Source organism: Emys orbicularis, chromosome 4 (genome assembly GCF_028017835.1).
Source record: "Emys orbicularis isolate rEmyOrb1 chromosome 4, rEmyOrb1.hap1, whole genome shotgun sequence".
Taxonomy (NCBI): domain Eukaryota; kingdom Metazoa; phylum Chordata; order Testudines; family Emydidae; genus Emys; species Emys orbicularis.
This window is the reverse complement of record NC_088686.1, coordinates 96089563-96102516: the sequence shown is the minus strand read 5'-3', so window position 1 is coordinate 96102516 and position 12954 is coordinate 96089563. Positions and strand designations below refer to the sequence as shown.

General features: G+C 43.3%; 1 protein-coding gene across 1 annotated transcript in view; it reads right to left on the bottom strand.

Moving 5' to 3' along the window:
- KIAA1549L (KIAA1549 like) overlaps window positions 1-12954 on the bottom strand; it is a 219171-nt gene that overhangs the window by 51108 nt on the left and 155109 nt on the right. Inside the window, exon 12 of the mRNA XM_065404300.1 lies at window positions 10316-10443. Within this exon, the coding sequence (XP_065260372.1) occupies window positions 10316-10443 (128 nt within the window). The remainder of the gene's footprint in view (window positions 1-10315; window positions 10444-12954) is intronic.

Genomic DNA, 12954 nt, shown 5'->3' with positions numbered 1-12954 from the left:
ACTAATGAACATGATGAAAGATTAGTATCCAAGCAGGATACTTTGTTTTCTCTCTTCTTAACACAAAAAGGGGAAATGAACACTTAGGCCAGCACAAGATCCCAATGTGAGGGAATCCCAAGATCTCTCTTTTCCCCTGCAAGAATGCTGCATAAACTGGGGGGAAAGGAAGGATTGAAATATTTCCCATACAATTAGAACAGAAACTTAGAACAAAAAGAAAACTGAGAGGTAAACAGTTCTTATTTGAGGACTGTTACATGTTTTGTTTGGTTGGGGTGATTTGTTTTTCTTCTTCCCACACCATGTGAAGAGTTCTAATGAAGAAAAACCCAGGGAAAGAGAGGAGAAACTTTCTTCCAAAAGTCATGTCAGTCAAAGATAACATCTGTTTTAGAGTGATGGATAAAAGAATGCACTGAAAACCAGGTAGCCATGTGGCAAATTGCTTGAATGAAGCCCTGTGCTGATCTGCCCACAAAGTGGCCACATGCCTGACTGAATGAGTTCTCAGAAAAGTAGGGGGCTCTTCTGTGACCATCTGTAGTCCTGACAAACTCCTGAATTTATCCATCTGGAAATAATGGATATGATGCTTTGAACCCTTTCATAGATCACCAGACTAATCCTAAAATTTTCTTCAAGGGTTAGTTTATGTAAACACAATTTGAATGCTTCAACCACTTCTGCAGTGTGCAACAATTCTCCTAGTTATGGAAAGCAAGTAAATAGATTATATCAAGTGAAAAACATGGTGGATAGAAAATTCTGGGGCAAGCCTGATAATTACCTCATCTGGCAACTGCACATAAGGATTCTAGATGGACAGCCCCCCAAATTTACTAATTCTCCAGACAATATAATTGCTAACAGGAAAAGAATTAACAGAAAGCACAGAGAAGACTCCTCTATATATTCAAAAGAGAAGGTTCAGAGGTCACCTGAAGCATCAAATCATTCTACCAGTTTCCTGGCAATGTCTCTGAAAAGAGACACAGCTTTAAGAAATTGGGAAATTGCCAAAAAGAGCTGGAAGTGGAAGAAATGCGCTAACAGACTTGGACCTTCAGGAAGCTAGGATTCAGACACAATCAAAAGCCCATCTAGAAAGAACTTCAGTATACTGTATTCAGTAACTCCAATATCCTCCCTGATTGAGAGGCAAAAAATTGGATCCTTGTCTTTTTCAAAAGCACCAAGAATTCCAGGATCTCCATATCCCCTGAAATGCCCAGATTATCAGACAGTTTATAGAGCTGAGCAGGAAGTCCATGAGTCCTCCTGAATATTCATGCTCTAGAAAGCAAAGCCTCTCATGGTGCATCTACACATCCCACAGCAGTAAGTCTCAGAGCCTGGGTCGAGAGACTTGCGCGCGGGCTACAGCACTAAAAATAGCTGTGTAGACGTTATGGCTCGGGCTCTGAAGCCGACCCCCTCCCTAGACTTCAGAGCCTGAGCTTCAGCCCAAGCCACAACATCTCCACAGCTATTTTTAGCACAGTATTGCAAGCTCATGTCTGTCAACCTGGGCTCTGAGACTCACTGCCATGGGCTGTCACTCACTGTGAAGACATACCCTCAGGGTCCAGGCCAAGAGCCTCAGGGGCTGTTAATCAGGGAGTCTGAAGGGGTTCAGGAATGCTGCACTGACATCTGTAGTAATCAGAGATTGTGGGTATCTGGACCACTACGTTTCTATTAATTGTTTGAGGTCTCAGTGATTTAGTTCTCATTCTGTTGTGCCATTATATATAGAAGCAGGAACTGAAAAGATGTGGGGAGGAGAGGAGAGCCAGCCACGAGCAGTCATCCTTGAAGCTTGTGAGCTTTAAACGCTTGCTGAAGTGATTTTGCAGCTGGGCAACAAAATGGTGCATTCTCCTCCCTTACTGATTTTAGTGCAGGATCACAGCCATTTGGATTACCCTTTGGCAGACCTAAACTGTGAGTAACCAGATACTCTCAGCTTTGTCACTTAGCTGAAAGCTGCAGTCATGCTCAATAAAATGGCAGATTAGGGCAATCTGGGAACAAACAGAAACTGGAAGGAGAAAAGCTTAATCACACCTCAGTCTGCAGATTTCAGCTATGTTGGTAGAATATAGGTAGGCTGGCTGTAAAGGATAGGGTCCTTCGCTGCATTGGGAAGAAAAGCAATCAGCAGGAGTAGTAAAAAATGCAGCCTGGGTCAAGCTCACACTAACCCAACAGAGTCTAAACAGAAGATCCATTGACACTGACAAGCAGGGCCGGCTCCAGGCACCAGCTTGGCAAGCAGGTGCTTGGGGCGGCCACTCCGGAGAGGGGCGGCACGTCCAGCTATTCGGCAGCAATTTGGCGGACGGTCCCTCACTCCCACTCAGAGCGAAGGACCTCCCGCCAAATTGCCGCCGCAGATCGCGATCACGGCTTTTTTTTTTTTTTTACGCCGCTTCGGGGGGCAAAAACCCTGGAGCCGGCCCTGCTGACAAGCTAGTTGAAAGAGCTAGATTGCTCTGCTGCATCCTGGGGGGAAAAAAACAGAGAAAGCAGTGGTAAAATGGAAGACTGGGTTGTCTCACCCTTGAGAGAGGAGCAAGGGGAAGAGCAGGCTGGTTGTACAGCCAGACTGCTCTGCTGACTCCTTGAGGAAAAGGCAGTGGAAGGAGTAGTAAAAGAATGGGGAAATGGCAGACTATGACATGTTTCACAAACCCACATCTACAGGAACTAAGAGGAAAACAGGATCAATGAACAGAATCTTCTGCCTGCCCAGATGTAATAGTAACTGCTACCAAATACGGGGAATTTGAGCCACCTGGATTTTTTTTTTTAAATGTGTTTTTTGTTTCAAAACTTGTGGGAGTCAGAGAACCAAAGAGCAAAAACAGCCAAGGAGATCTGGTTTGTTGCTTCCAAAAATGTCATCTCCTGCAACTAAATTTCTACCCCAAGCAGCTTAAGGCTTGCCTGACACATCTGTGCTGTTGGACTGAAACCTTGCTGCCATGTTTCACCTCTGTCTGGAGCATTCAGCCAGAGATCTGGCTTGGAGATTCTGCAAAGCCAGCTCAGGTTACTGAATTTTTGCCTCAGACAGCTTAAAACTTGGCAGCCACATTGGGAGGCAGTGAGTTTTGTGCAGCTGGGCCATGTGCAGGAGCCCCTTTGGGCCTTCTACATTTCCAGGTTTTTTCCTCCAGCACTACATCTTGCACACTCCTGTTCTCCATTGATCCTCTCCCTACCAGGGGGGCACCAAAGAGGAGTGGGAAATATTATGGAAAAATCTCCTCCCCCAAGATAGAGGAGAGATGCAGAGGAACCTCCTGATTCTTCAAGTGGAGGTGAGACACTAGGGAGTTGGGGATAGAATCGGTTCTCCCAGCTGCTCTGCCTGCTGGCAGTACACTGTGAAGCTAGAGAGAGACTAGTTCTTTTAAAAGAAAGAGGAGCCTCTGTGCTTGGAAGATGAGGCGCTCATAATGGATCATGGAACATCAAATGCCCATGAGGGAGAAAGAAAGCTTACTTACAGTAGTAAATATGGCTCTTTAAGAACGTTCCCTCTGCATATTCACACTTGTGGGATGTGGCCCTGGTACTGCTGAGCTTCAGGAATCTGCCAGAAATACAGTGCCCATTGGGACTATACAAGAACCCACAGTTTATGGTACCAAGCGTTTGGCGGTCTGTGTGGTTCCCAGCCACACCCAGTTCCTTCTGGTGAGCCCAAGAGAGGAATGCAGAAGCAAAGACGACGACAGGCTGGTAGTATGAATATTCTGAGGCAACACTTCCAGCAACTGAAAAATAACCTTTCTTTCTACATCAAGATGGCCTCCGCATATTGCCACTTGTGGGACTTTCACGTGCAATACAACACTCAGGAAAGTGGGCAGAGAAGTTTTACAAAGGATGTCCCCTCCCCACTTAGCCATTGGTCAGACAGCAGATAGTCTGTGTACAGAGCTCTCAATGCTCCCTTTGCTGGAACCCAGGCAGCATAACTCAAGCACGGAGGTAACAAGAGCTGAAATGGATGGGGGAGACAGCAGAGGGAGTAGGTTGGGGTCAGGAGCCTGGAGGCGTGCAGCAGGAGACTAACTGGGAGTAGGGTGACCAGAGAGCAAGTGTGAAAAATCGGGACAGGGGGTGGAGGGTAATCGGCACCCATAGAAGACAAAGCCTCAAATATCGGGACTGTCCCTATAAAATTGGGACATCTGATCATCCTAACTGGGAGTCAGGGAGACAGACTGGATGAGAAATTTGGGGGGAAGGAGTAGAAACCTGAACTGGCTGAGCATGGAGTTTGGGACAAGGAGCCACTGGGAAAAGGGGGAAATGGACAAGGGACACAGATCAGATGAGAAGCCTGGGGATGGGGCAAATAGCCTGTGGGTGGGAAGAAAGAAGACTGGCACGAGAGGAAGAGAAAGGAGGCTGGTAAACAGCAGGGGGAAGATTGGGACTTAGACAGGAAATCCACGGTAGGAGATTGGGACTGGCTATGCAAGGAGACTGCAACTGGGATGAGAAGCTGGGGGAGGAGAAGAGAGGGCTGGGACAGGGCAGAAAGGAAAGGATGAGGGGGTGGGAACAGGGGCAGAAGGGTCTGTGCCTAGTGTCTCATTCCACTCTAATGCTGGTCCACATGGAGAATGATAACCTACTACTTCTGTTTTGCTCCATTAGCTCAACTGGCAGGTAATCTAAAGGTTGCAACCCTGCTGGTGTTCTATGTTGGTGTAAACATTATTCCACATGATGGAATTTCTATTTTTTCAATTTGCTTTTTTTTAAAACTAGGAAGTTACACACAAGGAAACCTATATTATATGAGCACTACAATTGCAAAAATCAAGCACTTATAAGTTAGGAAAATGCCAGAATTAAGGTTCTCCATGAAACCTTAATTGGCTGGTGTATGAAGAGCCAGAGAACAGCTCAGCTGATCTGGATGTGAGTATAGGGATTCACTCCCCACCCTCCCAAACCATAGCTGGTCTCTCTGGTAGAGAAGACTGGGGAGTACTACCATTCCCATGTCTTCTCCTGCACTCCTGCCCCTCCTCCTATGAAAATATATAGGCACTTTTTCTTAAGTATCCTGATCTGTATGGAGTGTCACATTTACTAATTCAGCTGTGACAAATTAGAGCAAAGGCTATTAAATGTTATTTCCAGTCCCAATAGCTAGACTACGTCCAAGAGATTGTAAAGATGATTTGCTGGGTGAAGTCTGAAGCCTGTGCTACTTTTTTTTTTTACGTGAGAAGAACTCAAAGTAAATAAAGTTCAAAATTTCAAAAACGGTCATTTTAAAAATAATTCTTCACCAAAGAGTGACTGAAAAAAATTCAGCTTTCCTACAAAAAGTTGAGTTTGATCATTAAAGTCCAAAATAAGAGGGATTTTAGCCCAGTTTTCTGTAGAAACTGCAACACCACCTCGGCTATTGAGTCCCTGCTGAAGCCTCCGTAATATCAGTTCCTTCAATCAAGACTTTTTATATATCCTGATTTCATATTTGCTGTTTGTTCACTTGCAGTGCTGAAATACTGTGAGCATGAATTATGGGTAGGTTTTGAAAGAAGACAAATAGAGTTTATCTATTAAATAAACACCCAGTGCTGTCATTTTCCTGTATAACTGAGTTTCAGTGAGGAACAGAATCTAAAATTGGTTTGTAACTATGGCAACTAATGAGCCAATCTAACTGGAGTTCCCAAATCAACCATGTGACTAGCAAGGGATTCATTCCAATTTTAAGATGCTGATTTTCAGGGGAGAAAATATGCTGCTCCTTTTCCTAACATGGACATTAGGGGTGTCAGGCTACAATCATGCTGCATAGCTGGAGCAGTCTAAAAGAAAAACAGCCCCTTTGTTAAACTGGAAGGACAACTAGCTGACACATTATCCCTATGCTAATTTTCTTGGATAAAGATAAAGTCCTGCAATAAAAACACTACTACAGATGACAGCAATGTCTGAAATCATAGCACAGGGAAATACGACAAACATTACATGAAGAATGCGATGGCTTATTGCTTTGCTTTTTTAAATTGAAAAAATAATATGCCTGTAATATCAATAACCCAAACCTGGCATTTTAGAGCATGATCTTCCCCTTCTGAGGGGCTAAATAGGAAGGAATCTTCATGGATATCTGTCTCCAATTGTTCTATCAGAAGGTCAAGATTCCCCCCCCACACACACACACAAAAAAGCACTGTAGGGCTGGCCCCCAAACTCTGCAGGATTGCAGGTGATGAGTGGGAGGCCCAGCACCTCCCATACCTGACCTATGACCCCCAACATCTTCCCTCTGTGGAACTGTGTTATTAGGGTGGCATCAGGGAGCCCTATTAAAAGGGTATGCCCACCACAGAGCTGGTGGGGGAATGATGTGTATACCTCTGACTGCCCACTCCCCACCTCCTCCTCCCCCAATGTGTGCATCCTGGAGACCCCTGGAATACTTTCTGCAGGGTCCAGGGAAGTGGGGGAGATCATCCTTTGAAGATTGCTGAAGCCCTTTTCCATTCCAGAAGGGTGTGATGTGAGCACTGACAGAGCGGGGGATATGATCTGGTTCTTCATTAATAATTTATAATTTCTGATCAACAGAATTATTTTACTTAGGGGAAAATCATGCCCCTGCTCCCCAAATACAGACTGCCTAAGACACAGTGGAAGTAGTTCAATACCAGCATGCAAGGGCCTGCACGCCATGTGGTTTCCCTGTGCCAAGAGAGTTGTTAGGGCAGTTACAGGCAATAGATCCTCTGCTACATAGATCCACTAGCCAATGGCCTCTCAGTGGAGGGTTCAGGGGCATACAAGCAGCAATGGCTATTGCAACTTTTGCATTGCAGTAATAGTGGCTATAAATTAGCTCCATTGCTACGCTGCACCCTAATGGAAAAAGATTCAGCCCTAGACAGTTCCCTTGCATCAACTTAGCTAGCTGAGCTTGGTGTTGGAAGGACAGGAGAAAGGAGTGTCAAATACACAAGAGAATACAGCAGCTATTAGTTTTCCAGTACAGTTTGAAAAGCACAAAGTCACTGTTTGCTAATAATGGTTAAGCTAAAATTCACCCAAATGGAAATTTTAAATAAAAGGCATGTATTGTCTTATACAGTATTGTAGGTTTCCTTTAGACAGCTATTCTGCCTATTCTGCTGATAACATAATCTCTACTGATCAGAATTCTAGTGTAAGTATTAGTCAAATGTTTAAGAAAGAACTGAAAATTCTTACCGATTTTCTTTAATGATTTAAAACCTGACATTCTAAAGAAAACCAAAATATAATACCCCCACTACAATATTTTTGACTAGATAAATGAACAATAAATGAAGCTGTATTTGACTGAATGGTCTCTCATATAGAAAAAAATCATAGCCTGGAAATACAATATTTAACTCTGGAAACCACCAACATTTTTGTACTATAAAACAAGCAATATTTGAAACATTAGGAAAATGATTAGGACATTAAGAAAAATGGATAGATTGTTGTCTAACACAGCTTGTTTTATATGGGCTGTAAAATATTTTGGCACTGGTCCTGCAAGTTACTCCTGGGGGAAATCTATGTAACACTGCACATGCAGAATTCATGTCCCCTCTAGATTTTTTTTTTCTTCACAGAATATAGATTCTGCTGGAGAGGCTCTGCAATTACACCTTTTGCCCACCAGGGGCTGCCTTGGCATCAGAAGAGAGGGCAGCCAGCTGGCAGAGGGGAAGGAGGGAAGAGACTGCGTTCCTCACAGCAGGAGAAGGTGAGGAGCCATGGCACGGATAGAGCGGAGCACATGGAGCTGTTGGGTGGGGGTCACAGACTGAGGTTCAGAAAGGCTAGTGGGGGGACAGACTGCAGCACGGGCACAGGAGATAGTGAGGTAACAGCATTGAGCCAGGGTCTCAATGGGAGGGGAGAATGCAGGGCCACATGGGAAGGGGTGTGCAGGGACACATGGGGACGGGGGCTGCAGGGACACATGGGGACAAGGGGTAGGGGGCTGCAGGGACACGTGGGGACAAGGGCAGACATGCCTCACTGAATGGGAGAGGCTAGGGGTCAACCAGGGTCTGCATGGGGAGGCTCCCCAACTCTCAAACAATCCTTCCCCTGCCATCAAAAAAACTTGTTCCACACTTCTCCCACCCAACAACCATCCAGGCTCACTTCCAGGCTCCTTCCCTCTCCCTCAGCTCCTCCATTACCCCTAACTCCCATAATCCTTCGCACTGCTTCTGAGGGGTGCAGGAAATACATTTCTGTATTGTAGTTTAAATGAATTACTCAATGTTCTGTATTAATATGCCTAGTAGGGAATCTATTTGTCAAAAAAATCATTTCCTGAATCTTTTTGTTTTGTCTATATTGTTATAGACATACTTGCTAACAGATATTTTGAAATAAAATTACCAAAATTATTGAAACTGGCATGATTATATTGTTATTTTTACAAATAAAATATGCAGAATTTTAAAATATTGTGCACAGAATTTTTAATTTTTTGGCTCAGAATTGCCCTAGGAGTATGCAAGTGGAGGACCTCATTGCCTTTAATGGAGCAACATACAGGTGTAGGAGTCCATCAGAATGGGTGTGTAACTGGGTTTACAAATCCCATACTGAGCATGGACAGAAGGGAGAGGAGAGTCTTCTCTGCTTGCAGGCTAACCACACCCTCACGCAACTGCAGTCATGAAGACATGCACCCACAGCTGTGACCAATAAAGAAAACAAGCCCAGCTATAAAAGAGGGATAACAGAGAGGGAAGGGGAGGCAGAAAGGCCTTGGATAGCAGAGGGGCAACAGCCCCATTCCAGGCTGCCTCTGAGAAACTGACAGGAAGACAAAAGAAGACTGCAAGCCCTGGAGTTTAAGGGCTGATAGGCTCAGTTTAAGTTAAGAGGTTACAGAGTGGTCTAATCTTGATGAATTGAAGGGGGACCAGTTAGGAGAAAGGTGGGACCCCTAGAGAGCCTTCCCCAAGTGCAGTTGATAGGGTGTCATTGCTGGATAGGGGATCTTATTAGTAAAGTCACAGCTTTGTCAGCAGAAAATAATACAAACCGTATGAGCATGCAACACAAAGAAAAGCAATGTGTTCTATACATTGATTTCTGACATGCATAATAAAGTCATTTTAAAAGGGAACATTTCAATTGAATCAATACTATAGTCCCTGTAGAATGCACTGCTACTAAATATACAGAAACTGCAGAAGGAATAAAAAATGCAGTACAGTTTTGCCATACAGAACATAGAGTTTGTCTATTGTTCTATGTATCTGTGTATATGGTATTATGTTTTTGTTAAACAGGTGATATTTAAGCCACACCGCATTTTGTATCCCATGTAAGGATCACCACAGGGAGATGTTATAATTGTATGCCATTTGTATCATAAGCACCAAAGAGATTACACAACTGATTTACTGAAGTAGGAAGGGGTTAGAGATTTGTATTAAGATTTTCTGTTTGCTTCAGCTTCCCATTCCCTCTCTGCAATATCTTGAACAAAGCAGGAATTATCTTCTTGTGCCTGTGACAAAACCTTAGCAGGTCACGTGTATTTTAATTCTCTCCCTCTAGAAGCAATCGTTATGTCTCACCCAGAGTCTGGCTTCACAAGGCTATGAACACAGGGCTAAAACTGAAGAGGAAGAAGCACAAAAGCAAAAAGAGTAGGGAATTAAAATCCAAAACGTATTAAAATCCAACACCTGATACACTTTAAATCACAAGATCAGCATCATCACAAAGGACTGGTAAAAAGTCTAGTGCAGCATCAGACTCTTAGTACCAGGAAGAGCTGTCACTGAGCCCATTAGCAAAGAGACAGCCAAAAGGAGGGGGATAATAGAGAGCTTCGAAGCCTCATACCTTTTCACAAAAAACGGTTACCTGATGAATGTACTTTATCAGATCTGGGCCAGCTGAGAGGCAGCAGCAATTGAAATGAGTGTCCTAGAGCATACACAGAGAAACACCAAACCCAGTTTATCCTACCAAAAAGCACTACATTTCATTTCATTGGTTTGCTGCTAAAATCAGTAAAGGCTTATGAAGGCCCATAGAACTGTGCAAACATCAAATGGTTCCATGTCACATTTAGGGAAGGCACAGCATATTACAGCACAGAAGAAAAAGAGAAGCTATAAACAAGAACAGATGCATGAAGGACTAGTAAGTGTACGACAAAGGGGGAGGAGAATTTCAACATGGCATGTCTCTGTGTTGGTATCTCTGTGGAAGTAACTGCAGGCATACAGTAGGCTTTTCATCAGGAAATACTTCTCACCATTTCTCTTTCTTCCCTCATCTTTTGTCATTTTCTGCTGTACCATTACTTTCTGTGAAGAGCTTCTGCCTGAACTGGGCTTTTCTGATTCGTTGCTGATGACAGAACCATTCTGACTAGGCGACCTGCTGTAAGTAACCATAGCAACAAGGAAGACTGTAAGTTTCATCTGTATAAACCTCATTTCAAGGTTATTTCATTTGCACAGTTTGCATCATTGGCTTTTCAAGTCTGATTTTGTACACAAAAGAGAAAGGAAATAAGCCACACAACAGAAACACAATGAAAGCAGAGATGCACTTACAATTATTAAAAAATTACTTTTATGTAGGCTCAGTCCTGAACAGGATTTCAGTGAAATCAGAATTGATTATTTCTCCTGCACAAGCCCAAAAAGACACAGGAAAATAATGCAAAAGGTAAAAGAAGACATCATTTGTTTGGCATCCATTAAGCAGTTCAAATAAAGCAGATAGTTTTTAATGCCAATTATATCATGAACATGGCTAAACAGATTCATTGCAAGCACTTTTCCCCAATTTAGTCTGCATCTGGGTTCACGGGTTTTGTCAGACAAGGCTGAAATTGGTTCCTTATTCCCAGTTCCTTAATCATGGTACCAGCTCTTTAGTCGTGGCTCCCCGTTCCTTATTCAAAGGGCAAAATTATTTAAAAATAAATCAATGTAAGATTAGATGTTTAGAAAATTCATCATATTAATTTTTTTATCATATTCAATCATATTACTAATTACTTAATTCTTTATTAAAGAAATGCTCAAATAAGGAACTGGGGTTGGACTGGTTGCTGTCACATCTCCACTTCCATACAGTACACAGGGCTTGATTAAGAAGTTGGGTTTTGATTGGTTGTTTGTACCAAAGTGCATCTTGGGTCACCCCAAGTGATACAGCCCTGTGACTGTCAGCTTGTTCTGAATGATCTGAAATAAGTCTCTCCTCCAACGAAAGCTTTTGTTCCTGCATGTTGTGCTGCCAAATGGCACCCCTCTCTCCCCTCTTCCATTTTGAATATGGAGTTTGAATAAGGAGCTGGGGTTTGGTAGGCTACATGTGATAAAGTAAGTCTCAGATCATCCCAAGTGACCTGTCCCAACAACCATTAAGCTGTGATGTACCTGAGGCATGGAACTTCCTGACTTAAAACTTATTCTTTGTGAAAAATTGTGGCCCATGTCACCAGCCCTTCTCCCTCCCTCTCTCCATAGATCCCACCCACCCACCCCAGACACCCTTTAGCAGAGTAACAGGAGTGGCAAACGGGTGTTTTGGAGTGTGAAGCTATGGGTCTATGCTTGCAGATAGAAGAACTTGGTGGCAGGTGTTGTATTTGTACCATCTGTTGTTTGGTTGTTCTGCATGAGTGTTGTGTGGCTGAGTTTTGGACTCCTGAACTGGCCAGCTGAGAAAGGTCTGTTTGTCTCTCAGTGAGGGCCTTGTTGGTTGGACCCTTGCGGCTTTGAACCAAACCAGTGTTTGAAGTCTGAGTAGTAATTCCCTCCCTGTTTGTGAGGGAAGAGACTGAGCAGTGATATTAGTCAACTGCCAGGCGAACAGGATCAGCAGCAAACTGGATCAGTTTCAATGAGCCTTTAGAGAGGGAATCTGACTCCTGTTTTAAGTATGGCTCTACACTACACAAGGTAGCAGGTATGGATGGTGAAAGAACAATTGCTGTGACCTGTCTTGGATGTACTATGTTTTCCTTTCTGCAGGAAGGCCGAATAGATTTCTCATGTATGAAATGCAAGCTGGTGGTGGAGAAGCATTGACTGGAAGCACAAGCTGCAACATTGTGCAGCATCTAAGAACCGAAAGACTTCTTGGACTACCAGATTCGGAAATTATTCTCACAGATGCCACAAGGGGACAGATCATCAATAAGAGAACTGGAGAGAGTAGAAACCAAAGAAATGGACAGGCAATTTGTAACCAAGAGGGGAAAGAGAGGCAAGTTGCATTCAACTCAAATTGAAGTATCAAAACATTTTCAGATACTGAGCAAGTCAACTACATAACAGCTGTCTCTGTAGGACTGAAACAGAAAGCTATACAGGACATACCTGAGGGGGACCCTTGCAGTATGAAATAAGCAGCAATTAAGAGAGGTTCTTCAAACCTTCTAAGAATGCAAACAATCATCACTGGTGGCTCCATATTAAGAAGAGCCAATAGAGTTCAGTAAGGGACACAAAGACAATAGGATGATGTGCCATCTCCCTGGAGTGAGGATATGATTTATAACCGTGGGACTAGACAGAATTATGAAGTTGTTTGGCAAGTCTCCACTGATGATGATGATATGGCATTATAAATTGAACTGATGTGGCAAAGAATGAGCAAAGAATAAATTTGTCAACTGCTTATATACCAATGCAAGAATTCTGGATAGCAAGTAAGAAGAATTAGAAATGTTCCTTGATGAAGAAAAAAACGTACATAACTGGCCTACTGAAACCTAGTGGCACAAGTCACATAATTAGTAATAACCTGTTTAGGAAGAATAGAGGGGGTAAAAATGTGAGGGGGGGGGAAAGGAGACACTCTACAGTATAGACACCTGTTTTCCAGTTATTGATAACTCAGAACCACAAGACCTTGAATGCATCTGGATCAATG